The sequence below is a fragment of the Fringilla coelebs genome, assembly GCF_963513975.1.
Source record: "Fringilla coelebs genome assembly, chromosome: 14".
In the NCBI taxonomy this organism is placed as follows: domain Eukaryota; kingdom Metazoa; phylum Chordata; class Aves; order Passeriformes; family Fringillidae; genus Fringilla; species Fringilla coelebs.
In genome coordinates this window covers 8,396,415-8,423,690 of record NC_140040.1, presented here as the reverse complement: position 1 = coordinate 8,423,690, position 27,276 = coordinate 8,396,415, and the positions used below count along the sequence as shown (strand labels likewise).

Genomic DNA, 27,276 nt, shown 5'->3' with positions numbered 1-27,276 from the left:
TGAAAAAGTGCTTTGCAGCTGTCGTCAGGCGCGCCCGCGCGGGGGCGGGGCGGAGGCGGGGCCGGGGTGAGCTCCGCCCTCCGGCCGTGGGCGAGGGGGGAAGGCGTCGATTTGGAGAGCGGGAAACCCGGGTTCGAGTCCCAGCCCGGCCCTGTCGGCAGACGGGGCTCAGCCCCGGTCACACCGGACACGACAACTTCGGGATCCGAAACAGAATAACCCACCCAAACCACTGCCCAGGGCCATCCCGCTCTTCCAGCTGAAAGGGCAGGGGGGAGGAAAGGAGAGTTAGGGAGGAATTAGTCACTGGCACGAGCAAAGTTACCAGAAGGAGCTCGGGGGTGACTCAGTAAGGAAGAACGGAGTAACGAGGTCAGTGGCTTTGCAGTGCTGTCTGAGCAAACAAGAGTGCTGACCCCAGGAAAGGCCACGTTTCCCTTGGGATGGGGCTCAGCACGCAGGAACCTGCTTTGGTTACACCCAAAGCCCCCAGGTGCCAAGAGCATCCACAGAATTGAGGAGGAAACTGAACTCTCCCAGTTTGCCAGGATGTGCCACCACCTGGGACAACCCACATCAGACCAGCCCTCGTTTTTAGGGTGGAAAGTTGGTCCAAGATAAAAGGCACCAGGTCGAGCATTGCCCAAATAAGCAGAAAACTAAAAGAGAAAAACCAAGGCTATGGACCCAGGCCATGCTCACACAAAGTGACAGCTCTTCTGGAGTAGGGCAGCCCCAGTGATGGAAATTCAAGAGGGTGCAGAGGGTGTGGAAGCAGCTGTAACTACTCCTGCTGGCAGGCTGAGGCTCCAGGGGGGAGCAGAGAGTGGGGGGAAATGGATTTTTTCCATATTTATTTGAGGGTAGTAGGAATCCTAGCCTGAGCCCACACCCCATCCCTGTGCCCACCGTGTCCCAGCAAGGTCTGCAGCAGGGCAGCCCCATCACACGGACTGTCCCACAGCAGGACAGAAAACATCAGGAAAGCAGGATACCCTGCAGGCAGCCCAACACAGAAATTTGAGGGCTGCAAATTGAAAACAAAAAATAGCCAAACATAATTTCAGCCAGGTTTGTACTGTGGCTCCTTCCACAGGCAGAGCACGCCATGGCTGGCAGGGGGGATCAAAGCATTGTAAAGAAATCCCAGTCATGTTTGGGAGCAGGACCTTGGCCAGGCTCTGCTCTGAACACCAATTCCTCAGCATCTCTCTTCAGGTCACAGAGCTGTCAAAGCAGGTGAGATTTTAATGTATATGGAGTGGAGCAAGCCCCAGGGAAATTAGTTTTCCCTTGAAGTCAGCTGCATGTTGCTCTATTTATTATTCATGCCTTGCTTTTTTTTTTTTTTTTTAATCCAAGCATGGTGACATCTTAATATGCTGAAAAGCACAGAGATGCTGCCAATGTTTCCCCTTCACTCCAGCCCTCTGACACATGTTTATTGGCTCAAAACCAGAAATTAGCCTTTCCTCTCCTGGGAGCAGAGCTAATCCTTATGAGCCACTTGCCTCTCTCCAGCTCACTGTAGATGTATGAAAAATATGTATATTTATATATATACAGTATTTTTATATGTAAGTTCATATTGTTCATATTCACATTTTTATGTTTTTGTATGTAAGTTCATATTGTGACACCCATAAGGAATGTACTTGAGAGAATAGATATGTAGCTAGAAGCTTCGCATGCCTCATTCATTTAAGAGAATACAAAGCACAGCACCTACTTTTAAGTAGGTCCATGGCAGGTGCAGCCTCAGGTTGAGGAGCTGGTGGAAAACAGGTGGCTGCAGATCAGTTAGGCTTTGCCGAAACTCTTGTCCACCTCCTTTCCTGTGTTTGGTGATGCCCTTTGAATGCCCAGTGCTGCAAACTGGGGGATGCAACACTCTGGGCTTTCACTAAAAAAGATTCAGCATCCTTTGTGGGAGAGTATCATGAGTACAAACCCAATTCACCAAGGAGAAAAAAGGCCAAATAAAATGGCAGAAAAAAAGAAATTATTTCTGAGGGTGCCTCTCCACTACCACCTCTTTTCACACATCAACCCAAGCCCCAGGCTAAGTGGAGAAAGGCTGGGCACTGCCAGGTCTGGCACTTTTGAGGCAGATTGGGCAAAGCACCATCATTTTGGCAACTGCTCGTGACAGGCAAAACTTAAATTTTAAAAGGATAAAATTACCCTTTTTACTCTCCAGATTATGGAGCACTTCTTGGGAAATTCAGCCCCAGGGCTCAGGAAGCAATGCACAGATTTCTGAAAATCATAATCAGTTTTTAAAGCCTGGCTCTGTTGTTAATGTTTCTGACTGAATGAATGGCAGTGGGTGCATCCATCAGAGATGCTTCTGCCAAAGCCTTGTGATGCCATCACATTTTGGGGTGAGAAGAGCAGCTATAGGGGATTAATGGATTTTTACCGATTTTTTTCTTAAATTTTTCGAAATTTTGTGAACTTGAGGTTTTTTCTAAATTCTACACGTCTGCGGGGAGATGTTTGCTGAGGAGAGCTGGGCTTTTCAGCCCAGGCGGTTAAAAGCAAGCAGAAAATTGCAGCAGCCGCCAGGAGGGACGAGCAGTGCCCGGGCTGGCAGGCGGGGATGCAGCCGAGCGCAGAGCGGAGCTGCCCTCTCCCGATGGATCCCAGAGCAGCGCACATCCCTGCGAGGAAACCTGCCCCAAGGGCGCTCGGAAAAACGGGCTGGAAGCGGATCCCAGCCCTGGCACCGCTGATTCAGCTGGAGGAAAGATATTTGCTGTAAAGCTCTGAAGTTGCTCTGATGTTTTGAGGCGCGTTTCCCGCACAGCTCCCCTGCATCGCCCCCCGCCCGGCACGCTTTATGTGCATTTCACAGAGCTCCGGATCTATTTCAAAAGCTCTGATTCGTGCAGGGCTAGATCTAAACTGGCTTCGGCTTCATTAGAAACAGATGCGCTGGTTTCTCTTTCCGCCAGGCGCGGGCAGGGTGCGGAGCCCAGCTCGCCGCGGTGCCGGGCAGGGGCCGGGGTGTGGCGGGACCGGGGCACCGGGGATGGGCACCGGGGACGGGTACCCGCCCCTGCCCGGGTCACAGCTGGGACCAGCATCCTTCCAGGAGCCTCTGGCCGCTGCATCCTGCCTTCGGCCGCCGCCCAGCCCGGCACTTGGGGTTTTAATCCTGCATTGAAAACTGGTGGGAAGTTTACCCTGGGGAAAAGCACAGGGGTTCTGTAAAAAAAAAAGTAATTTAAAGTACAGGTTTTCAGGGGAAAAAAAAGAAGGGTAAAAAATGGATGTGGGGACTCTACCGAATTCCCAAACTCATTGCAAGTGTTTATGGATCCAGAAGGGTTGTGCATGTAGCAGGGCTTTCACCTGCTACAGTTTCACCTCCATATATATATATATTTCCAAAAGAGATGTTTGATTGTCACAGCTGATGATGAGGAAGGGCCATGGGGCACGGTATGAGAAGGAGGGAGCGGTGTCAGCCCCTGCACCAGCCTGTTCCAGCCCTGGTGCTTGGGGTTTCATCATTTAAAAGAAGATAATTCAGAGCTGCAGGGGCCCTCTCAGAGCCCCTGAAGATCTCTGCCCATTTTGTCACTGCCTTCTGGTGAACGAGCAGTGAGGGTGTGACTTGGATCTTACTCATGGGCTGTGGAGGGCAGAACCAACAGCAGAGGCGCTCCCTGAGCCTCCTCCCAGTGCAGGAGGCTCAGTCCCACTGGCACATCCTGCCCCTGAGGCAGGTCTGGACGTGGAGAGGGTTTGCAGAGCTGGTGCTCAGACACCTTGTTGGGGTTGGTGGTTTCAGAAAGTCACGCAGCCACCGGGACCACCGGCCCCAGGCCCCGGCAGTCACACACCAGCTGTGCTCTGCAGAGCAGAACTGAAAGCAGAACCAAAAAGAGGATCTGTCCTCTCATCTGTGTGGGAGCATCCGCCCAGGGGCTCTGGGCCGGGGCTGTCGCTGCCAAGGAAGTGTTTGGGGGTTCCTCAGCAGCAGCTCTGACCTGAGCAGGAGGAATCACCAGGCAGCTCAGGGACAGGCTGTGCTTGCAGCTCTGCCTGGCCCTCCCTTCCCTCCTTGCCCTGGCCCCCAGACCTCAAACACAGCCAGAGCAAATGACCTGGAAGTTTCCCTGTCCATCACAGGGGGTGGACTAAATGCTCTCTAAGATTTCTTGCAGACCTGAGCATTGTATGATTCTGTGACCTGGATCACATGCAGGTCTGAGCATCCCCAGCTATCCTCATCCTCCTGGGCCACAGCAGCTGTGGGCACAGGCTCCTGGCTCCATGGACAGGTGTCTGCAGGCTGGTGGCCAGGCTCTGGTTTACTGGGGCAGCTGGGGAAGGCCAGTGAGGAGCTGGATGTGCTGGAAGGGGGTTGCAGTATCTCACCTCCAGAGCAGGAGTCCCACTGCAGCGCTGCCCCGTGCGGGGGCCATCGGGGAGCAGGGGCTGGAGTGAAGGACAGGCTGCTCTTGGTTGGGTGGGAGGGGACTGGTGGCACATAATTCTGGGAAGTGAGATACTCAGCAGCCTTCCTGGCCCTGAGGTGATGGCAAGTCTGGTGTTTCTGGGTAGAGCTGCCTCTTTATTAAGAATTGTCTTCTAGTAAGAGTTGTCCCCCCCACAGCTTTGTTTGCAATCCAGCAGCAAACCCACGTTCCCTCCACCAACCTCTCTGCTCTCGTCCAGGCTTAGAGCTCCTGGGGTGTCATCAGGATGTCACTCCCCCAGTGCACCACTGCTGTGAGGGGCCAAAGCCCTGAAATTCTTCCAAAATCCTGCAAGGGCAGCAGAACCACCCCAGTCATCTGCTTCAGTAACAGTCACATGGGAAGTGATCAGGGACAAGTGCATCCCACAGACAAAGAGCTTTGGTTCCTTACACTGCTTGTTTCTCTGTACCTAGACTTTTCTAGGTTTTTCTAGGGTATGAATAACACAAGCTGAAAGGGTTGCACATGCAGGTGGGAAAGGCTCAGAGGGACAGACTCTCCCAGCAAGCCTGTGGATAGCAGCTGGAAAAGCCAGGAGCTTTCAGGTGTAAATTTGGTCCATCCCTAGAAGGTCATTCTCTTGTCAAGTTAAACCCATGACCTGCTCCAGGGAAGAAAGAAGATTGCAAAAGGGGAAAGGTGGCAAAGCCACCAGTTCCCATGAAAAGCAGAGAATCCCAGCCTGTAGAACAAGATTAAGTGGAGCCCCAGGAAAACCCATCCTGGGGTCCTCCAAGACCCCATCATCAGGTCAACAGAGTAGAAAACAGTTACATCTCAGAAGAGTTGTGGGAAGTAACAAAGACTTGGCAGAAGGCTCACCAGCTGTGGTAAACTGTGCACCAGGCCCAGTGAGAGGCACAAAACTGAGCAAGAAGTGTTCTGGTTTCCCACTCCTTTCCCCAGCCATCCACTGTGCCAGGTGACAGCATCAGAGAGGCGACACTCAGCTCTTCTGTGCTACTTTCCCCCCACTCCTGAGCTTCAAGAAGTGAGCCCAAGGCAATTCTGAAAATTCACTTATCTCAACCTGTAATTGAGAAACCTATTTAATAGTTACTTAAACCCTGAGCAGCTCTGAGCTGCAGCAGTTGATGAATATGCATGGCCTGGGATTTACATTTGGTGGCAGTGTGAAGACAGGATGTCAGGCAAATGAGCTATGAGAAATGTTGCCCATGCAAATGTTCACTCTGCTCCAAGTTCTCACTGCAATTCCCATCCTTGAAGCCATTTCTGTCATTCTCTTATTTGCATTGGAAATGTAGTAACAAAATAATGCAACTTCACAGAAACTGGTCCTAGTTCTGTGCAGACAGGATGGATTCTTTAATACATCTATGACAGAGTGGAGTCCTGAACTAACAGCAAGCAAAAAAAAATATACAGAAGTCCTGCCAAGGTCATCCCAGGGCGTGCAGCTCTGGAGTTCCCTGAAACCACATCTTCATCCAACTTCCCAGCCCTTACCTGAACAAGGCTTGTTATTAGACAAACCAGCATAGATCTGCAGGAACAGAAAAGCTGCTGTTTTCACTCACAGTTCATTTTCTCAGTTTTCTGCTTTCAGAAAGGGGAGCATGAGCCCAGGACAGCTGCTGTTTCCCTCCAGAGAAACTAGGAAACCTGCTTTTCCACATTTTGAAGACTTCAGTAAAGGGACTAAACACTGAGAACCTCACCTGCAATGCTGCCTCCAGCCCTGGGGTCCTCAACAAAAGGACATGGAGCTGCTGGAGCAAGCCCAGAGGAGACCACAAAGAAGCTCTGAGGGCTGGAGCACCTCTCCTCTATAGACAGGAGTTCAGCCTGGAGAAGGCTCCAGGGAGACCTCAGAGCCCTCCCAGTAAGCAGAGGCTGGAGAGAGACTTTGGAGTGCCAGGACCAGGGGAAATTTCTTCAAACTGACAGAGGAGAGGTTAAATTAAGTATCAGGAAGAAATTTTTCCCTGTGAGGGTGGTGAGGCCCTGGCACAGGTTGCCCAGAACAGCTGGATGGATGCCCCATCCCTGGAAGCATTCAAGGCCAAATGGGATGGGGCTCTGAGCAACATCTAGTGGGAGGCTGGAACTAGATGAGCTCCCTTTCAACCCAAACTATTTCAGAATTCTGAGAAACAGTTAATACTGTGTTCTCTTGGGTTCAGAAGAGGTCAGGTAGGAGCAGGAGTTTAAAAAACCCAGCTGGAAGTGACCATACCTCACCTGCTGTGGTTGAGCTCCAGGGCCTGACATCCTTCTCAATTCCAGTAAGTTCCAGCATTTCCAGTAGTCTTTCACTCCCACATCAAGGACAGCCATCCCTAAGCCATGCTAGTTAAGGCACTGGACTGCAATGCTTTTAAAATTCTTTTCTGCTGTATGTGCCTCATGCAGGGAGATTTTCAGAGTCCCTTTGCTAGTCACACACTTGAGAGGCAAATTCCATCTAGGAAGAGCCAGAGGACAAAGTGCCTCTGTCCTTTGACTTCAGCCAAGAAAAGGCTGTACAAGTACTGAACTCAGCCCCTTATGATGTGCCTTGGGCAGAAAAGTGAGCCCTTCCATGAGCTTCCAGGTAAAAGGACAAATTACCCAGTGGCTTTGTAAACAGCTGTTTGCAGATGCCTTTCAAACACTGCCTGGACAGCAGGGCTGGCAGACACCATCTGCCCTCAGCAAGAGAAGCAGAGCAACGTGGCTTGTTGTTTGTCTCTTTCAAAAGCTACCTCCCCTTCATACTGAAGAACATCTCCAGGAAAGGCACAGGTCACAGCAGGGCTGTTTTTCTTTGGTGCTCTCTGGTCTGTTCACAACCTTTAGACTCTTACCACCTGGCTACTTGTTATTTTGCACATAAATATTCCTAAAGCACTGTTATGAAACAAGCAATCCTCTGCCTGATTTCAGGACTTAAGCACTGTCAGTCAGGGTTAGCTATTTGAAGTTACACCACCTAAAATTATAGCAGCTCCAGACGGTTTTCAGGTGTAGCATACTACATCCATATTTTCCCCACAGAACTTTACCACATTTCCTGCACTTACACATGTAATCTCCCCGGTTCCCCCCTTGCCCAAAGCAGCACCATTAACAAGGTTTGGTGGCTGCTCTCACAATGTGCCCACAAACAGCACTCTGTAAGCTCACACAGCCCCTTGCTTGGGCCCCCTGGAGCAGATCCACACTGTCAGAGTAAGAAGGGCATATCAGTTTTAAGAAACAAGAGTTTTAGGGCAGCAAAATCCACATTTTCCCCAGTGCAGACCCTTCTATTAAAGGCTGCTCCCAGAGAGCAGCTGAACACAGCAGAGGAGAGGGGTCAGTTAGGTAAGTGACCACTGGATGTCACCACTGCTTTAGCCACAGACACCAAGGCAGCCTTGCACCTAAACAAAATACCTCAGCAGGGACTACCAGGGAGTCAAATAAACTTACAGCACCTTGTTTTCACTACACAGAAGTTTATTATGAAAGTTAAACATACAACACAAAAAGTAGCAAAAGCAATCCTGTAGCTTAAGGCAACTCTTACAGGAGATGAATTCAAGAAAAGATGATGCAACTTCGGTTTAAATAGAAATTATGAAAAATATCAAATTGCATCAATAACTTAAAATGCACTTTAAAAAGTCTGCACTAACCAGCAGAGAGGGTAAGGGCTGTGATCTTAATGCCAGCATTAAGATATGGAAAGCAGCAGAATGCTAAATGATGATAGGGAAAGTTCAGTATTTACATAGAGATAGCAACGTTAATATCTGATAGCGTCATTTCCTGTGTACTTATGGTTTAAAACCACTGTCTGAAACGTTAGGAAAACCTTTTAAAATAAATCTGCAGACTATTCCATCAAAAATACACAGATGGCAGAGAAGATCCAAGGCCAGGGATGCGTGCGGATGCATGCGTGTGTCCCTTAAATAACTCTTTGCAGAAACACTTTAGAAAAATTATTTCTTTGGGGGAAGAAGAGCAAGAAGAATACGTGGCCACAGAGTGAAAAAGATTATCTTTCAGGTGAATCACATTTAAATTGAAGTATCAAAATATTTCTATTTGATGACATTCTCACAGTTTACAGTTAATGACATTTTTAAGTGAATGTTAAATATTCATATTATTAACATACAAAGATTCTCCTTCACATTGACATCTGCTTACATTTTTGCAAGACCTCTTTTGCATCAATTGTTTTGCCATTAATGAGGAATGTATAATTGTCTTAATTATAGAATTTTATTTAAGATTTAACTGTTCTAACCATATAGAGTTTCTACCTTTAAAATAATTTTTAAAATACTGGATCCAGATCCCTTATTTTAAAAAGGTATTTAAGTGACATTTTAATCAATCAGGCTGTACAGGAAGCACCACATTTTAACAAAGCCAAATGACATTACATTTCTAATCAATTTTCTTCAAATATTGGATGCAATGAAATCTTTGGAGCAAGTCCATTCACCATCACCCCAAATGAAACAAGATTAATTCATACATTAATTCATCCCAAATCTTACCCTGTTAGAAAATGCAATATATACTGCAACAGTCTAAATTTGCATAAGATTTAATAGAAGGGGCCTATGTGCAGTATGAGGCTCCTGCACACAAGCTCATCTCAGCTTTTCACCATTCAGCACAACTTTACAAAAAGCCTAAGATATAAAATATACTTAAAGCAGTTATCTTAAACATGATTTAATATATATCACCTTGGCAGCTGATCACTTTTGTTCCCAGTTTAAATGCTGTTGAATCTGATTGTGGAGTTGCAGTATCCCTTTGAAGAACTAGTTAAAAAAATCCCTGAATAAAACAGAAGCCAGCCTGCGACTTCCTCTGAGTTTCAGTAAAGCACTATATACAGGGTATAACAGCCACCCAAACTCACTTGGAACAGAATAAAATCTGAGACAGATAACGGGGCAGAATGCATTAATGCACAAGAATATACAGTTTAAGATTTTTATCATTTTAAAAGTGGAACCAATGAATTGTTAGCAGTTAAACGAATACTGCAACTGTAACGTTTACAAACCCACAAAGTTTGAAAACTGATTCCAACAGCTCTGATTCACTGGGTTTAGCTTGGAAATAATGCAAAATAATGTCAGCAGTTTTAATAAGGTCTTGCAAATTTAGAAAAAAGAAAACTGAAAGAAAGATAAGAATGCATTATCTAAAATAAAGCAGGAACACAATAAGGACAATCAAAATTCCAAAAGCCCATATTAAAAAATTAAGCTCGGAATGCATTGGCTTCCAGCAGTTTACCAAAAAAAAAAAAACAAAAACAAAACAAACCAACAAAAAAAACCAACCAAAAACAAAACCAAAAGTTGTTCTAAATCTGTAATATCTTGACCTATTTTTAAGTGACAATTTTTATTACAGTTGAGAAAAATGGTTTTATAGCTGCATAAGTTTCCATTTCACTAAAATAGTGCCAACAAAAATAAGTTTGCATAGAAAAACAAAATTTCGAATTGCCACTGGCTACATGCTTAAAATGGGAAATGCAGGTATTGTAACATAAACATAGTGCAAACCATGGCAGTTCTGGTGACTTGGACTGCCGCAGGTCAGGAAACAGACCATAATATACCCAGTTCTCACAGTTTCTGGTCTTTTATTCAATCCTTTGCCAAGTAGAAGCAATGCATGTGTGCAGAGCCGGGGACGCCGCTGCCGCTGGTTAACGTAGTTTGAGATCGTCGCCGCTGCCCAGGGTGGAGCCAGGACTAGGGTCTTGCTGTCTTCTTGCCTGCACGAGCAAACACACACTGAGCATCAGCAACCAGGAAATGATCAGCTCTCTTATTCAGTATATTAACACAACTAAAGACCATAACCAATACAAGTTAAACAGACAACACCAAAAGTAGCAAAAGCAATCCTGTAGCTTAAGGCAACTCTTACAGGAGATGAATTCAAGAAAAGATGATGCAACTTCAGTTTAAATAGAAATTATGAAAAATATCAAATTGCATCAATAACTTAAAATGCACTTTAAAAAGTCTGCACTAACCAGCAGAGGGTGAGGGCTGTGATCTTAATGCCAGCATTAAGATATGGAAAGCAGCAGAATGCTAAATGATGATAGGGAAAGTTCAGTATTTACGTAGAGAGAGCAACGTTAATTGTAAAGAAACTTTACAATTTGAGCAGTGAGCAAAGCAATACTTTTTAACATCAAAACCATTCTTTTCCCCCCAGTTCAGTTTGCCCCCCCAGGTCTCAGGAGGGTAGTGGGTCTGGCAGCCCCTGTCCCTGAGGGGCTCAGAGCCTGCTGTGCCTCCCCTCCCAGCCCAGAGCTCCCAGCAGGGACTGGGTGCTTGTGCTCACACACGAGCACACTCACACTGCCAGGCTTCAAACATTGCTTCAGCAATCAGCAAGAGACTCCCACAATAGTTAGGCAACAATTTTGCGTCTCTTCTTCCAAAAATAATTTTCTTTCCTGTGAAATTCCCTTCTGTTAACCTTTTCTGTCAGTTTTAAGGAGAAATGCTACAATATGAGATAGAATACATTGCACCATTTCCAGATAATTTCACGAGGGAAACATTCACTTTAGCTTCCTCTAGAATCAAGAGACTTATAGTAACACAAGAGCACAGTTTAATCCATAAAGGGACACACATTTTAACACCTTATAAAAGCTGGGGTTTTACTGCTTTCTTCTTCGGTGCACCTGCAAAGTTAACAAACTGAGAAAAGGAACATATGATTGCACCCCTGTATTAAAACAAAAGTAATGTAAGTTCTCCTTTAAATAAATTATTCTGTTAAACAGTTTGAGTTAATAACATTGTAAAGAGGTAATTAAGAATGATCAGCAACAGTAAAAGACATGGATATCTACTTTCTCTACCAGTACACAGGTACAGCACACACAAATGCTGCAGGTAAATACTTTAAAACATTGATTTCCTTAAATTTTTAAAGCCTTACTTCAACTCTGAGAACATCTAATACATGCTAGCTGGTTTTTAAGACATTTTAGTAGCAGCACTTTTATTTAAGTTTATAGAGCAAATAGCTGGCACCATGGCCTGTAACTGCCACATGTCCCAGACAGTCTCAGGCCACATTCTCAGCTGGTGGAAGGTGTCACTACTCAGGCTTTATTCCGAGTGCCTCCATCAGCTGCAATAACCTGCCATATTCAGGGCTTTAAAAAATGCAAACCAGTGACAACTTCCCTGCTCTGAAATACTTTTCCTGTGTTCCTGAAAGATGGGGGAACAGCCTTAACACAGGCATTGTGCCACTGAAATACCCTTCAAGCAGCTCCCGTGCTGGCACCATCACAGAGCTGTGACTAACAGGGGCACGAGTGCTGCTCTTGGGTGTTCCCTGAGCCCCTCTGAGCCCCATTTACTGACAGGGAGGAACCCTCCCCACAGCACAGCAGCTGCCCCAGCTCATGAGGTGTGCTGCTGCACTCCCATTCCAAAGGGTGAGCAAGCACAGCCTGCTCACTCCAGACCCTCTGGCATGCACTGCTGACTCCACTTTTTCCAACTTAGACCTTTCTTTGTTCACTGCTTCCTCCCTTATCTACCATCCTTCTTGTCTGCCTAACTGTATGCTCCCAGTGCACTAGGTTAGCTGCACCCAGACAGAGAACTGCTGCTTCCTTCTCCTATTTAAAAGCCAATTTAAAGCTACATTTTCCTTTTCTGTGCAATGGTCCCTTTCTGATGCACATGGAGTTCATTCAATAAATCCCTCTAGTAATCAGCATGTTTCCAGCACAGACAATCCCCTGCTGCACTCTCCTTAGTGGTCACACTGCCACTATTGCTTTGGAAACACCTTCACTAACTTAAATATCACAATCACTATCCACTACATTTATGTATTCAGTGTTGGCTGCACTTTAGATAATTAAGAGTGAGCCAATCTTTTTGCTCTGTTCTATCTGCACTAGCTGTACTCTGAAGGAACAATCTGCTTCTCCTGCTTGCAGAAGAAATCTGAAGGTGAGAAGCAACACCACTGCTGATGCACAAACCCACAGATTTCTCAGTAATCTTTCTGAAGAATCACACTAAAGCAAACTGCTCTAATTGCCACACAGCACTGATGACTAAGTGTGTAAGGGTGTATTCCTTGAGGCCCTTGAAACAACTTCTGGACGCTGTCCTCTTTGTAGAGATACAAAGTATTACAAGATGGCATTAATGAAGCTTTTTACATTATTTCCAAAAGCCAAATCATTCAGCTTTGACTATCAAAATCACTGAAGGAAACCCCACACTTCCTTTTTCCTTCAACAGAAAAGTCAACTGTGCTGTAAATATTTTCTTCATATGAAATGGTTGTTCATCAAGTCTGAATAGATACTTCCAGTCTAATTTAAGAGTTTAACAAAGACTAAGAAAAGAGCAACAGTTCTACTTTGCATACCCTTCTATTGAACAGACTGTAACAAGATTTCTTCTGGTTTTACTGCTGCTTCTTTCTTCTAAAAGAAAATAAAGACATGCACTGTCTGTAACAATTACCAAAATCTCACTTCTACCAATTTTGCACTCGATAAACATTTTTACACTCAGCTAGAAAAGACCAGCAAGTTAATTGCTGCTATGCTACTGCTCTAAAAACAACAGTGTTTCTACTTCAGAAAACAAATCATATGCACAGCAATTTTATTGTCAAATTTCAGTGAAGGCTCCAAGATATGAGCATATGGTTGCATTTATGCTTTGCTTAAAGTGGCCCTTTCTTTCAAAGCATATGAAGGAATTTGCATGATTTGTGACCTCATTGCTACTTGCAGAATTTGCAGAAGCCACTAGTGAACAACTACCAGATTTGCCCTTTCAAGTGATATGCAAAAGGCATGACAAATGACCCTCAAATATACCAAAACTAGTCATTACAATATCTTACAACAGTGTATGTGGATAAAGGTGTAATTTTGCAATTCAGTAAGTGGGAATTTACACAAGCAACTGCAACATGTTGGAATGACAGCTCTGACTCAGGCACCCTCCTTTCCTTGTGCTACTACTGTGCAAAAAGACAAACATGTGAAGCAGGCTTGTTCTAGCAGTCACTGCCATTCTGCCAGGGCACAACGTGCTCAGTATGCAGCAACTACAACTGGGCTTCACAGGCTGAAAGAAAAATACACAAATTAAAAGATGCTTGGTAAAGACTAGAAAAATCACTTTGTACAAAGACAGGAAGCACACTGTGGAGCAAGAAGCACTGGGTGCAATTGTGCACTGACAATTGGCAAAATACAGCTTCCAAAAGAAATGCCACGAGATCCTTAACACTCCCTTGCAGGAAGAGTGTGACCATCAGCAGGGCAGTATCTGCTAGTTCTCAGTCTATTACAGGAAGCTAAAACTTCCCTTTTATAGATGTAGACCAGCAATTTCCAGACTTCTCACCACTGGGGGTCCTATACTCCCCAGCACAGCTAATCAATTCTCTAAACTGCAATTTTTGCTGTAATTTTTGAAATGCATACCTTTTGCTGCCACACAAAAGCAGCAGTATTACTCTCAGTGAAAAATGGCCTCAGCTTCTCAAGGATTAAGGAGACTTGCTTCAATTAAGAAAGATGCATCTATCTTTGCCATTGGGAAATGGAATACACTGCTATGAGTCATGCTTAATGAGCCATGAGAAAACAGCAGTTATTCATCTTTTCTCTGTGTATTTCATTTTTTCAGTCAAACGTTGATTTTAAGTTTGAAGGAGCACTACTTCACATGTTCTTCATCTCTTATTTAGCAACACAATAACAAATATTTGCTTGTGAGAAACTAGTAATTAATACACAGATCCCACCAGAGTTGCAATTATCCTAAAAATGAATGTATTTTAACAAACATTGCCACTTTTCTTCCAAATATCCAGGAGCAGAAGAGTTAACCTGATGGACACATCAGGAGTTTCAACACTGAAAAATACTTAGCACTCAGCTTTCAGAACATGAAGCCATGCAAATCTTCTGCTGCACAGAAGGAATTGTAACTGGCCACAAGCCATTGAAAACCTCTAACCCTGGAGAGGGTGTGATGACCAACTGAAAGAATTGCAGGAACGTAATTGGCAAAAAACCATTTCAAAGCCTCCTTTCAAATGCTGCTCTAGACTTATTCATGCTGAACTCATCATGCTGGTACCATGGGGGTAATAACTGACAAAAGAGAGTCACTAACAAAAGCATCTTGACTTGAGAGTAAGCAAACATAAAAAGTGTGCCCTATAGTAGTCCTTACACCTCTGCCCTCTTCAACCTCTGATGTCTGAGCTTTTCCCAAGCCTAAATACAGGCTAAGGGGAATGGACTGAAAGTCCTAGCAAGAGTAAGATGCAGTAATATCTGTATCATATTTTTCTTCTCAATAAACTAGGTAGCTTGGAATCATTAAATCAGTAAGTTTTATCATTTACTTTTCTGAACAAGAACCACATTGGAGGCTTTACATCTGTTACTGGAACACAAAGGAAAAACAGATGGGCAATAAGGAAGGTGGTACATAAGCAGTTCCTCCAGCAGCCAAGACATTCAGAACACATCACCTCCTGCAGCCACTTAATCCTGCCCCATGCTGCAGCCTGTCGTGCTTCCAACTGTGCTGACAAAACTCCTTAAACTGACTTTAAGAAAGCATCTCTAACCAGCCCCTTCCTGTGCATCTTCTGAGGCCTCAAACATACCTAAGGAAACCAACTCCTCTTACCACATGAGCTCATCAGGAAAAGATAATGCAGTCCCACTGTGTGGGTTACATGATAGCTCAGAGAAAGCAGAACTGAGAAAGTTGGAAGCAAATTTAGTAAGGATGGACAGGGCTGCCATGAAGATGGCCCTCCCTTTCTATGAATCACTTAAACAGCAGCAGCAGGGAAAACTGGGACCTCTGAATGCCACACAGTGAAATGACAAATACAACCAGACCGATTGCATATGCAACTTGGGACACTGGTGAAGAGGAGGGAAGGAAGAGGGAGCTAATTTGATGAAGGGCTGTCACAAAAAGAATAGCCAAAATAAAGTCTCTCCATGGACAACTCCACTGCAATTCTTTAATTGGATTCTGGCAGCTCTGTCCTGTTGAAACAGACAGAGCAAATGCATTATGTGCCTTGGCATCTGCCATCTATAATTTACTAAATAAGTGAAAAATCAGGCTATGCTATGAAAAACTAAACAGTGAACATTTGGATTCTCTTAGGACTGCCAACCTCCTGAAAAGGGATGAAAAAAAAAAAAACAAAACAACCAACCAAACCTGAAAATACTTTGCAGATACTTTTCAGAAAAGTATACAACCACAGGATAAAAACCACCCAAATGAAAAAAAAAAAAACCAAAAAAAAACACAAAAAAACCAGCCCTGAAATAAAGAGAGCAATACTCAGAAAAATGACCAGTTACACCCAAGCACACCTTCATATTAGCCCTGGTATCTGAGGCAGACCCACAGCAATGAGCTGAAATCTTTGAGTTGCTGGTTAATAACAGCCTCTCCCAGGGAGACGTGAACGTGGCTCACAATGCTGGCCCTGCCTCCAGTCACCTTTACTGGGCAGAAGGGCAGGACAAACTCAGCCTCCAGAACTGGAGTCAGCAAAGCTGGGGCCCTGCAGAATGCCAACCCATACATCACAGAGCCCCTCTGGTCACAGCTGGATGGAGCAGCCCCTGTGCTCCCCAGTCTCGGGGGGCCTTGCACAGAGATCTCAATCTGCACTTCCCAGAACTTCAGCCACAGCAGCACCACCACACACTGCATCCAGGAGCCACTGGCAGCAGAGGGGATAGGATCTCTACCACATTCCTAGCAGGCATAGCTATCAGCATTAGACTTCATGGCCTGGATCCAGTCTCTGCAGTTGCTTTGTTGGCTGCCCATAACATTCATTTTGCTATCAGCTCTCCTTTTCACTGAACCTGGGAAGGAGTAGCCTTGATCTTTCTTAATTATAATGTCAAGAACCACTCAAATTATGCAAATAATGGAAAACAGTCTCTCTAAATTGGCAAGAGATCTGAACGTTAGACTGAAGCAACTGAAGAACTATTAATGCCACGAATTCTATACCCAATGCTCTTTTTTATTCCTACTTCCATTCTGATTCTCTTTCAAGCTCACTGAAAGTCAAAATAAAACATTTTCCTGACAAAGGCCATTGATAAGAGTTATTTAGCACTTAACTTCCATCAAGACTTCATTTCAAACCACGATCTGCTTCCTAGGAACAGACTGCAAACACACATGAACTGTGTTACCTGCAGAGCCTGCTCTCCCACAGGTTGTGAGAGAGCTGCAGAGCATGACCAGGCCAAGCAGCACAGCTGCTTCCTGACCCCCATGCACCCCCTCACCTGAAATCTTTGCATGGTTGCATCTTTGTTTAAAAGCTATTACAAAGGTAATGATTCTGCTGCCCCAAACTGGACCAAGGTCACTGCAAGCCAAGGAAGGAAAAAGCACAGCAGGAATAGGGAGCTCTGAAGAGTTTTGAGTAGAGACTGGAATTTTTGCTTTCATATTAAAACTTCTTTTCCAAAGGAAAAAAGCTTGAAGTGCTCCCTTTTAGAAAGCACTGTTTGAAAGCTGGTCTAAAGGTTATAAATTTATAATTAATATTGATTGCCTCAAGACAGTATTCCTCTGTTGCTCAGCCCCTTTCTAACCTTCATTGACTGAAAGAAGACGCTTATATTACAGAATTCCCTGATTTGCAAGATTGATCTCCTCTGTCCCACAGTCAGCATTGATTCTGTACAGCACAAATTGTTTTTCTGATCTATGCATTGTACAGCACTTTTGCACAAGCACCAGCTATATAAGTTCTTGTGAAGCAAACCAGTCATAACGTAAGTGCCCTTCTTGTACCGGACTGGCACTGCAGAACCCCTTCAGGCAGCACACTCCCACTCAAACATCTCTTTCCAAGTTATGTTGTATCCATCCTGCATCTAAACAAATTATTTATGCTTGTGTTCAAGCACATACCAAGCCTACACTATCCACTGCATATGAAAAATCAACAGTTTAGGTATCTTTCATATCCAAAAACCTGTGTTAAAGGTTATACTATTTTTCTATCATCATCAGTTTGGAGAGTACATATAATAAACACTAATTAAATTAATTCCAGATTAATAAGGAAAAAAACCCTTTAAAATCTGATGAGAAATTCTTTTTTTAAAAAATCCCGAGCCAAAATTAAAAAAGTCCCCACATACTTATTGTAATACTGTACTTTCTTCTGAAGCCAGTTGTATTTGAGAAAAATATAATTAGTTAGAGCATTTATTTACACTAGGAGTTTCATCTTAGAAAAAAATGAGAAAAGGAGAATAATTTCACTGTCTAGAATCTTGGGAAGAACATGAAAGTCAGTCCTACTACTTTATTTTCTTTCAACTGTAAACTGTTTACATTTCTGTAACAAAATCCTGTTTGTTTCTCAAGAGTTCCCAACTTCAGCAAAATTAAATGAAATGTATCTTGCCTATTTCAAGTGGTAACTCCCAACAAACAAGTATAATATGTAAAAACCTAGGCCAGGACACAGTATTTAAAATTTAGGTAAATTTTTACTTCAGCCCTTTTTAAAGGGTGGGGTTGGTGGGGGTTTTTGGTGCTTTGTATTGAGAGGGATTGCTTCTGGAAGAAAAACAAGTTCCAAAACAGGGTTTTTTTTCAGCAAAATGAAGGTTTTTAAAATGGGAATTTCATGCAGTTTCCCAAAATGGCTCTGCTTAGCCATTAATGTAATTTATATTTAGCACAAGACCACAAACAGACAGATTGCTAGACTAGACTGTTTTAGAGAGAGCAAACCACTCCGTCTCTTTGCTCACAGTGTTGCTAAAATAAAGAGCATGGCAGCAACATAGGAAAGGAACACAAAGTAGAAAAATATGACATTTCAAAAATACTGGTTGAAGAAATTACATTGGAAGAGTACGAGCAGATCCAACCCACCCCCAAGTAAAGCCATGGGGACATCCTTAGCCCAGCTCTGGAGAACACAGCTGGACAAACTGTGTACTGAAATTACAGCTTGTCTGTGCAAAACAAATCTCCACAAAATACCCCCACCTGCCCACAGCAACTCACCAGAGGGCCTCTTCTCTTCACCCACCCCTTGAAAACCCATTGCTTTGTGCCATCTGCTCCAGCAAAGAGCTGTCAGGAGGCACCTGCTTGCAGCTTTTCCACATTGAACATGGGCCATTGCTTCCAATAAATTCTAATTTCACCAATGAGAGGCTGTTTAAATCTCTCCAAGCCATTCTGGACAGTGTGACACATTTTTGCATCATGCCACTATGCTAGAAGACTGAAAAACAAGCAAAAGCTCTTCCTGGAAATTCACGTCTAGACAGCAACTTCACAGTAATTTCTGCAGAACACTTCTTGTCCTGACACTAACTCTGGTCATTCATACTGAAACCACAGCAGAGACACTCAGACTGACTCTCAACCACGACACAAGGAGATAAAGACATAAAAATTAAACATCTGCCTCACCAACATCCCTTCAGTCTCCTCGCTCTTCTAGTTTGGCAAAGGGGAGCGTACAAATACTTCAAGTTCATACACCTCATTTTTTAAACAATCTTTAAATGGGGATAAAGTCTTTCTTAATGTGTATTATTAAACATTCTGTCTCTGCATTCCAACATTTTTGTAGAAGTAAAAGTCATTGGGATACCTTATTAATTTTGAAGGCACTGAGAACACTCACTGACTTCAAAAGCATCTTTGAAACACAAGAATCCTGGACAGTGGGGCTGGATTTGCAGTATTTGATGTAACTGAGCTATACAAGTTGATATAAAAACTCAAAAGCGTCTTGTATTCAAAACAAACTATGTTAAAAATGTAACAGAAGGCAGTTCAACTCAGAGGTGCTTAAAAACTTCAATGAAAATTCCTAAATCCACTCCCACCCTATTTACATCAGAGTGCTGTAATTGCACAAAAACATGATCACCTTTGAAAATTCAAGCACAACCCACCTCAGATGCCCTCAGCTGCAAAGAATATGTTCATTAAAACAAAGATCTGGTGTGCTAAACTAGAATGGAAAGGATTCTATATGATGAAAAGATGGCAAACAAACCTCACAACGCCTGAAGGCGTTTTTGACTTTTTTTTTTTAAGGGGGAAGAATTTTTTTAATTGGTTGGGAGTTTTTTAGGATACTTATGAATGAAAATTAGCAAAGTGATAATTTCTAAATTGCTAATGCACTTGCAATTTTTCCCCTTGCAAAGTGTCCCCCTTCTAAAATACAGCTGTCACACACAAGACACTTTAACATTGTTTTCAATGAGTTATCACTGACCACTCCTCTGTGGGGAGTTTTAAGTCTACAGACTTTATGTTAAGTCTGCAGAAAGACTTAGAATAGGGAATCTTTTCTACCCAGAAAGCTGTATAAATAAATAATTTAATCTGATCATTTTCATATGCTGCCAGGCTTTGGATGGATAAATATTTCCAAAGAGCTGGCGCCTCTGTTTTGGGTAGGAGTGGCTGGAATATTGCAGGATTCCCCTTCCCTCCCCCACTGAAGCTGAATCTGGTCTCTATTAAAGGCATTTCAACTGTAATTCTACTGTCAGAAATATCCTGATTTTCTACAGTGTTGCAATTCTTAAAACCATCATTAACACTGATGAGATCCTGTTCCACATCTGCCAGTTCTGAGTTTTACTGTCCATGCCAAGCATGGGAGAAAAGAAAAATCTAAAACCTTCTCAAGGATGAAAGCTGTATAGAAATCAGATTAAAATGATCACAAGGAAAGTATCTTCATTTGTGTGTAGCGAAACATACATAAAAATTCACTCAGCACACTTAGAACTGGCCTTTCCCATATAAAAGCCTTCAAGTACCATCTCTGTAGTGAAACCAAAGATACTGCTGGCCCCACTGAAATTACAGAAACAGAACATAAGGCAGTCTGGATTAAGGTTTCTGCAGCTGTCAGCAATGCAATCATCAGAAGGGTGCCACTGACAAACTGCATTTCCAAGCTGACTGAGCACGTCAGCATCAGAAAATTCAATACAGGCCACAAATACAACAAACACAGGAATGCACTTTTATGCATCACTTTCTATTGAGAATTGGGCACAAGGATCATGAACACCAAGTGCTTACTGATTAAAGTTCATTTGATTCTGTCCAAATGCTGCCTTAGATTGAAAAGAAGGGTAACAATGAATGATTTGGAAATCTGATTCCTCTTTAGGAATGCATTCTAAGTCTATTTCTGCTCTCTACCATCTCATCCCAAAAGATCCTGATTTTTATGTAGTCAAGAGTAAAAAAGCTTGTCTGTAAACATTCCAGATATATGTTCAGGGCATCTTACCCCAAACACAGGAACAAAAACTGAAATGTGAAAACCAATTATAGACCTATGAGTACTGGAGGAAAAAAATCTGTTGGTTAGACATATTGAAGAGGCACAGTAAAATAAACAGGAAAGCATGCAAAACAACATATTACAATTATTAAACATTTGCATTTGACATGACAAATTTTAAACAACCTTTGATAATACTTTTCATTCTACTTAAACATATTTCAAGTCAGTAATTTTTTCTTTTCTTCCTTTCTGTAGGTGATCTATACCAGTGCTTTAGAGCTGGCACAATAACTATTATTGTTTCAAGAGAAAATAGTAATAAGGACATCACTTAATAGCAACTGCCTTCTGCCTTATTAAAAGCAAAAGTGTTTTCAGAAGTTGTTGAATCCTGCTCCTGCAGACAGCCAAGAATGTTGATTTTTGTGCCTCAGTGTCATGAGTTTTGATGTCTGCCATGAAATCCTAGATGCTCAATACTACCTCCACCTCACTGTTAATTGAAATAGTGTTTTTGCACAGCTTAGCTGCAAGTAAATGTTTTCTACGCTTGCAGGAAAATTGTCTCACAACTCCAGAAGTTATTTCAGGAAGCCTCATTCTTTTTTAACCTTCTGCATGCACATGGCTTCGTGTAATAAGAGGAGTGGGGATGAAAGGCACAGTGCAAGGAGAATATATCAAGTAAAGTTTTAAGTACATCGAGTTCAAAGACATAATATTGGACCTAAAGTTCCTACTGTGTTGTTAACAGTAAAGCAGGCTGGCACAGGTCTTCATGAACAGCTTAAAGCTAATTCTACCTTCTTTCTGAATTGAACTTACAAGCAGGCTGTAGCTATGCTGGGACAGAATTATTCAGGCAATCCAGCAGCTGCTCCAAGAATCCAGCAGTAGCAGGGCCTCCAAGGCAAGGAATTTACCTTTGTTACAGCTGACATCTGACCTGGCTGCAGCAGTGTTTGCAAGGAGACACACTCCAGCCACTTCAAAGGGAGATATTATCCTCTGTGCCTATCTGTTCCCTCTCATTCTCATGCTCAGTGCCTTCCAGATGTAGTTGGAAGGGAAGAAAGTCTGTCTGATCATCCCAATTATCCGAAAGAATGCCAAAAGAAAAGTAGCTTAGCAATAACAATAATCAAATTTTCTAAAAACCATAGAACCAGCAGATTGATCATATTTGATTACAGTTAAGTCAGGCTGTACTGATGAAGCAGGAAGTAAGAAACAGCAGTAGTAAGGGAAAGAAATTCAAAGCCTTTCTGTGTTCTCCCTATTCTCTCCTGACCTGCAGCCTGCCTTAACTTGCCAACTCCCCTTATGTACTATTACTTGTCCTCTTACAGCTCTCGCCTTTCTGACATCTCAGAGCAGCTGGTTTCCATTCCCTTTCCTGGCTCTTCTTTTCTCAATCCCAGTAATTTCTGCTTTCATCAAGAAAGAACAAGATTCAAGACTGTGGGGCCCTGAAGAAGCAAAGAACAAAACAGGGAAACTAAACCAGTGAAAAAAAGGAATGAGACTTCCCACCAGTAAGAAAAAGGTGAGAAGACAGTAAAACTAGCCTGTACAAGAAAGCAGACTGTGGCATCTGATTAAATTGGCTGGTAATTTTTCCCAAAATATGGGATAACAAGCTCTAAAATTCTGCCCCTGCAGCTCCCAAAACCTTTTCTGTGTTCATGAGAAATGTATGCAGCAAAAGATCCCTCTCTCAGCTATTAAAGTATCATTTCAGAGAGAAATGGCAACTCTTTGAATAAATGTCTTTACAGCTTAAGTACCCACAGCAAAGACCATCTACAGAAAGGAACAAAAGTACAAGATCAGAGAATTCTTATCAAAACTTTAAAAAACTTGAAATCCATTTTACAAGAGTAAAAAACAATACATTTTGCAATTTTTATACAACATCACTGAACAAACACAATACACAACATTGTACAAACAGACAAATAAATGGAAACAATCTAAAGTTTTGGGAAAGTACTAACCAGTTACTGACAGCAGCTGTGAAACCCTCACCTCCATTTCCTCCCGATGAGACCTGTCTCTATCCTCGAATTCACGAGTTCTTCGTCGAGCCTCTTCAAAGGCTTGTTGTGCCAATGCATCCTCCTGCTACCAAAGCAGATGACACAGAGTGACACAAAAGGTGACCCTCATTTCCACCAAATCACATTTCTTTTGAATACTAACTACCCCTTGGCAGCAAAGTCCAGTATGTCCTGCAGAACCTGCTAGAACACAGGCGGGTTCCAGCAAATGTCAATACAGGTTAATGAAATATTACTTACCTTCACTACAGCAGTAAAGATTACAAAAGCTGGAATGCAGCTACTACTAAAATACATTTTCCAATGAGAGCTCCTGTTCCAAAGTAGTTTAAATGCTGCTGGGTTTATTTTAAGGCTAGAAATTCTCAGAAGTTCTGTGTAAAAGGCAATACATTTTATTCTCATAAAAGTCATTTTGAAGACAGCGTTCACAGGTATAGCTAGACAGAGACCACTACACAAACAGTGGTAATTTAACTCTCTTGCATTTAAAAGTAAGTACTACCAAAGTCACAAACCAAATAAATCCTTCATTTTATCAAAAGCTGCTGCAGGTGCTTCAGTATGAACATTCTTAATACTTGTGTATCATTTATATTATATAAATTTAGATGCATAGGAAAGTGCAAAGCAGAATTATTCCTCCACACATTCCCATACAACAGAGGAGAAACCTGCAGCAGCCCTTTTGCTTATTTCCAATTATGGCTTATGCACAGGAACAGATTTAATAAAACTAACCTTTAAAAATCCTTCAAACAGTATTTTCTATTAGAAAATGTTTTAAAGAAAGCGTTAGCAATATGTGGAGCCATTATTAACTGGGTTGGAAGTTTTCTTAAGGACACCTTTTAACACATTTACTGTTCCCCATCAGAATGGAAGAGTCCCATCTGAAGAGGCCCCACAAACCAGGAAGGGATAAACTGTATTGGCTCTCCCTCCTTCTAGCTCTTCAACTGCAATTACTACTAACTCTGCTGACAATTCCCACATACATGCAAATGTTATTTTAAAGTTGATAATTTTTTTAAAAAGCTGACCTTGACTGTTAGAGGACATAAACATGTAGAGAGCAAAACTAAGTTTTAATATACCTGGGGACCAAGTGCATAAATTTTTCAATTTGAGATAAAGCATCCCCAGCCTGAGAAAATGTTAAATTGCCTTTTTTGCCGTGGGCACAATCGTGGCCCTGGAGCTGCTCTGTGCAGTGCTGTGCAGGGGCTCCCTGGTGGCCCAAGGCAGGGAAATACAAACAGCTGCCAGCCCAGGCTCTGCCTCGCGCCGCCGCGCTGCGGGGACGGGGGGCAATGTTTAAAGTTGCCACAAGATCATACTTTAACACCACAGATCTTTTTAAGATTAGAACTTCGCCCTTTACAGCCATTTTAGTGCTCATACAAGGCATAGAAACCAGGGTTAGAGAGTGGAAAGCAAGTTTGTTCTTAATAATGCAGAAGGTTAGAGAGAATAGATAAGCTGGTGTCCCACATGACTCCAGAAAAGCTGCTTTAATTTTAGTTTACAAAAGAGATGTATGTCTTTATTTCCTTCTATTTTAAATCAGACTTAAATAGAAGAAGATTCTTTTTTTATTGAAGGTTTTTGCATTTCACCATCATTTAGAGTGGTCATGAAATAAAAGGCTGACATACAGCCTTGGATGGAATATTTTAAAGAAATGGTCATAACCAAAAGAAACTAAATTAGAAATTCATGGGGGAAAAAATCATTATGTTGACATCCAGAATGAAGATGTGTTGACAGCTGAAACACTGGTTTGCTCAAGCCTGAGAAAGGGATAAAAGCATCAGAATTTTTTTAGTAAAACATAGAATTCTGCTCTACTCCTGGTGATACATTATAACAAATCAACCAACAACCCAACTTTATACAACAGTAATTTAACAAAGATTTTTTTTTTAATGTCACTCAATTCTAGTAACAATAGCCTAGCAAATTCAGCTGTATGAGACCAAATAACTTATACATCTTAGTTTTATTCTATAAAAATGTTCCTGATATAAATTTACAAAGAAGAGTAAGAATAAGGAAAACATGAGCAACAGAATGAGTGATCAACATGACAACAGAACAAAACCAAACCTCCCAGTCCAGAAAATAAAATTTTAAAAAATATAAAAAAAAAAAAAAAGAAGCTTACACACACCTAAACTTATATACAAATCCTCACAGCAGCCCAGGAGAAAAAGACTTGGTGAGAAAGCAAGATGCTCTACTACAGAAGAGGTGCAAAAGTACTGAAGACAGAAACAGACTCTTTAAGACACTCAAATATCAAATCCAGGGAAATTTCAGCCCCAAAGAGAGAAGATATTCAAACATGTATGTACAGCTTTGTGTGTGTTGGTCCATCAAAGTCTGAGCAAGCAGCAGAACCAGAGCTTTCAGTAACAAAAAGCAAGACCACGTAGTAAATAGACATGGATAGGCTGTGGATTAAGTGAAAAAACAGTAGCTTAACAGGTAAAATTAAAATATTTCAATGTTAACACATGTGGATTCTCTTCCTAAAGTATTTGTTGATCTGGTGAAGGGTAGTATGTTTTCCAAAGTACAACAGCAAAGAAAAATTTTATTAGATCCCAGCATTAGTATGAAGGGTAAGAGACAGGAAAACTAAGAGCACTGCATTTGCTTAAGACAAGCTTCCAAAAAATGAGGGGGGTGTGAAGGGCAGCTGGACCTCTTACAAAGGACAGTGGGTACACAGGCAATACCACATGAGGCACTTAAGCCCCTTCTGACACCAGTGTTATTTTGGGATCAAAGTCAGCAGTTCAGTCAACTGCAGTAGCAATATTACAACAGTTTTAAACAAGGAAGCAGCGACAGATACAGGAAAAAGGAAACTGAAGAATGTAAAAGGTTGCCCAAATGTTTACAATACTAACCCATATAAGAGTGCAGCTACTCCTGTGTCTGTACAGGTCTTTATGACACCGGGCACCCTTAGGTACTACTACTGTAGCAAATAGAATGACCATTGACAACCTCAGAATCACAAACTAAAAACAAGTTACACACCTGTAACTGCGTGCAAACATCTCTGTAGATCCACAGAGTGCAACACCTCCAGCTCAGCACCCTTTACTCACAACTCAGGAAAGCACTGACACCTGAGAGCAGGCTCACATCCCCTCACACACACAAAGAGTAAATCACAACCTCAGTGCACAAACACTTCCTGAAGACAGCACAGGGGAATTGTTACGTGTTGCTAAGACAGCATATACACACTGGGAAACTAAAGTAATCCAAGCACTTGCAAAAACATTTATTGGGAAATTAGGAAGAGAAAAATTAAACCCACTGGTCAAGTGACCCCTCTCCTTTTTGGAAGGGTGCCCACTTTCTTCAGGAACCCTCCAGTTTTGGGAAGGGTGACACTGTCTCCTCCTGAGTGCATGTTCCCATCAGCCTGCTCTCAGCTCAGAAGTCCTGTGACTTAGCATTATGTATCAAACTTAGTACCTGCAGATCAAGAACCCTGGGATCCATGTTACATTCCTCAGGCCTATATCCTGGCTGTGGAAGGCATTACAGCCTGAAGGTCCCTAATCCATGGAGCCCACAGCAGTCACTCTGCTGCAGCTGGAACTGAGCTTGCCCAAGTCACTGACACAGCTTTGAAAGAGGTGAATGCACAGCAAAAATGAATTTAGAGTAAAAGCTTTGGTCTGTGGCTCTTCTCATGGACTCACGAAGGGTGGCAGGACTATTCTCTCTTTCTAGGCATCATGGAGGAAGTGTTCAGGGCTGGGACTTTGACACAAAGTGTTTCTATTTAATCCCAAACATACTCACATTAACATCACCTCATTAATATGCAAATTAGTTTCTCAAGTTAGGGAGAGGCAAGGCACAATAGAGGAGTGTTCTTCGTATTTTGGAGGAATCAAAGTTTTAAAACACTTTATTACTCTGTAGCATAGTAACAGTGCAAAATCACTCAAAGTTGTAAATTACAAACTATTCCTGCCCCTAACATTTTGATCTAATGTAGCTAAAGTAGTGTTTTGCTACAACCACATGTTTCTGAACTTCCATACTGCAAGTTTTCCTTGGAGTTTGTATTCAGAGTGAAGGCAAAAACTGTGTTTCCCTCCAGAAGAACAAAAATACGTGAGTAGCCAAGGGCAGACTGCCTTACCTGCGCTCTCTCTTCATCAAATTCCAGGCAGCCCATACCATCCAGTCTCTGGAGATCTATCCAGCCTTTCCAGATTACACAGACACCATTGAGAATCATAGGTGCCTTCAAGTACACCTGGAATAAAAGCAAAACACATGCTATGAATTTGCAAGCTCTTACACATGTGCCTGCACAATGAAAACACTGA

At 42.7% G+C, this 27,276-nt stretch overlaps 1 protein-coding gene across 2 annotated transcripts in view; it reads right to left on the bottom strand.

The window, feature by feature from the left end:
• Nucleotides 1-7,382: 7,382 nt before the first annotated feature.
• CBFB (core-binding factor subunit beta) overlaps nucleotides 7,383-27,276 on the bottom strand; it is a 38,639-nt gene continuing 18,745 nt past the window's right edge. Inside the window, exons 4-6 of one of the 2 annotated variants that reach the window (XM_084215442.1) lie at nucleotides 27,087-27,203; nucleotides 22,847-22,973; nucleotides 7,383-10,239 (exon numbers count right to left, since the gene is read on the bottom strand). In XM_084215442.1, the coding sequence (XP_084071568.1) occupies nucleotides 10,217-10,239; nucleotides 22,847-22,973; nucleotides 27,087-27,203 (267 nt within the window). In that variant the 3' untranslated portion in view covers nucleotides 7,383-10,216. The remainder of the gene's footprint in view (nucleotides 10,240-22,846; nucleotides 22,974-27,086; nucleotides 27,204-27,276) is intronic. The other variant, XM_084215441.1, reaches the window with a different exon arrangement.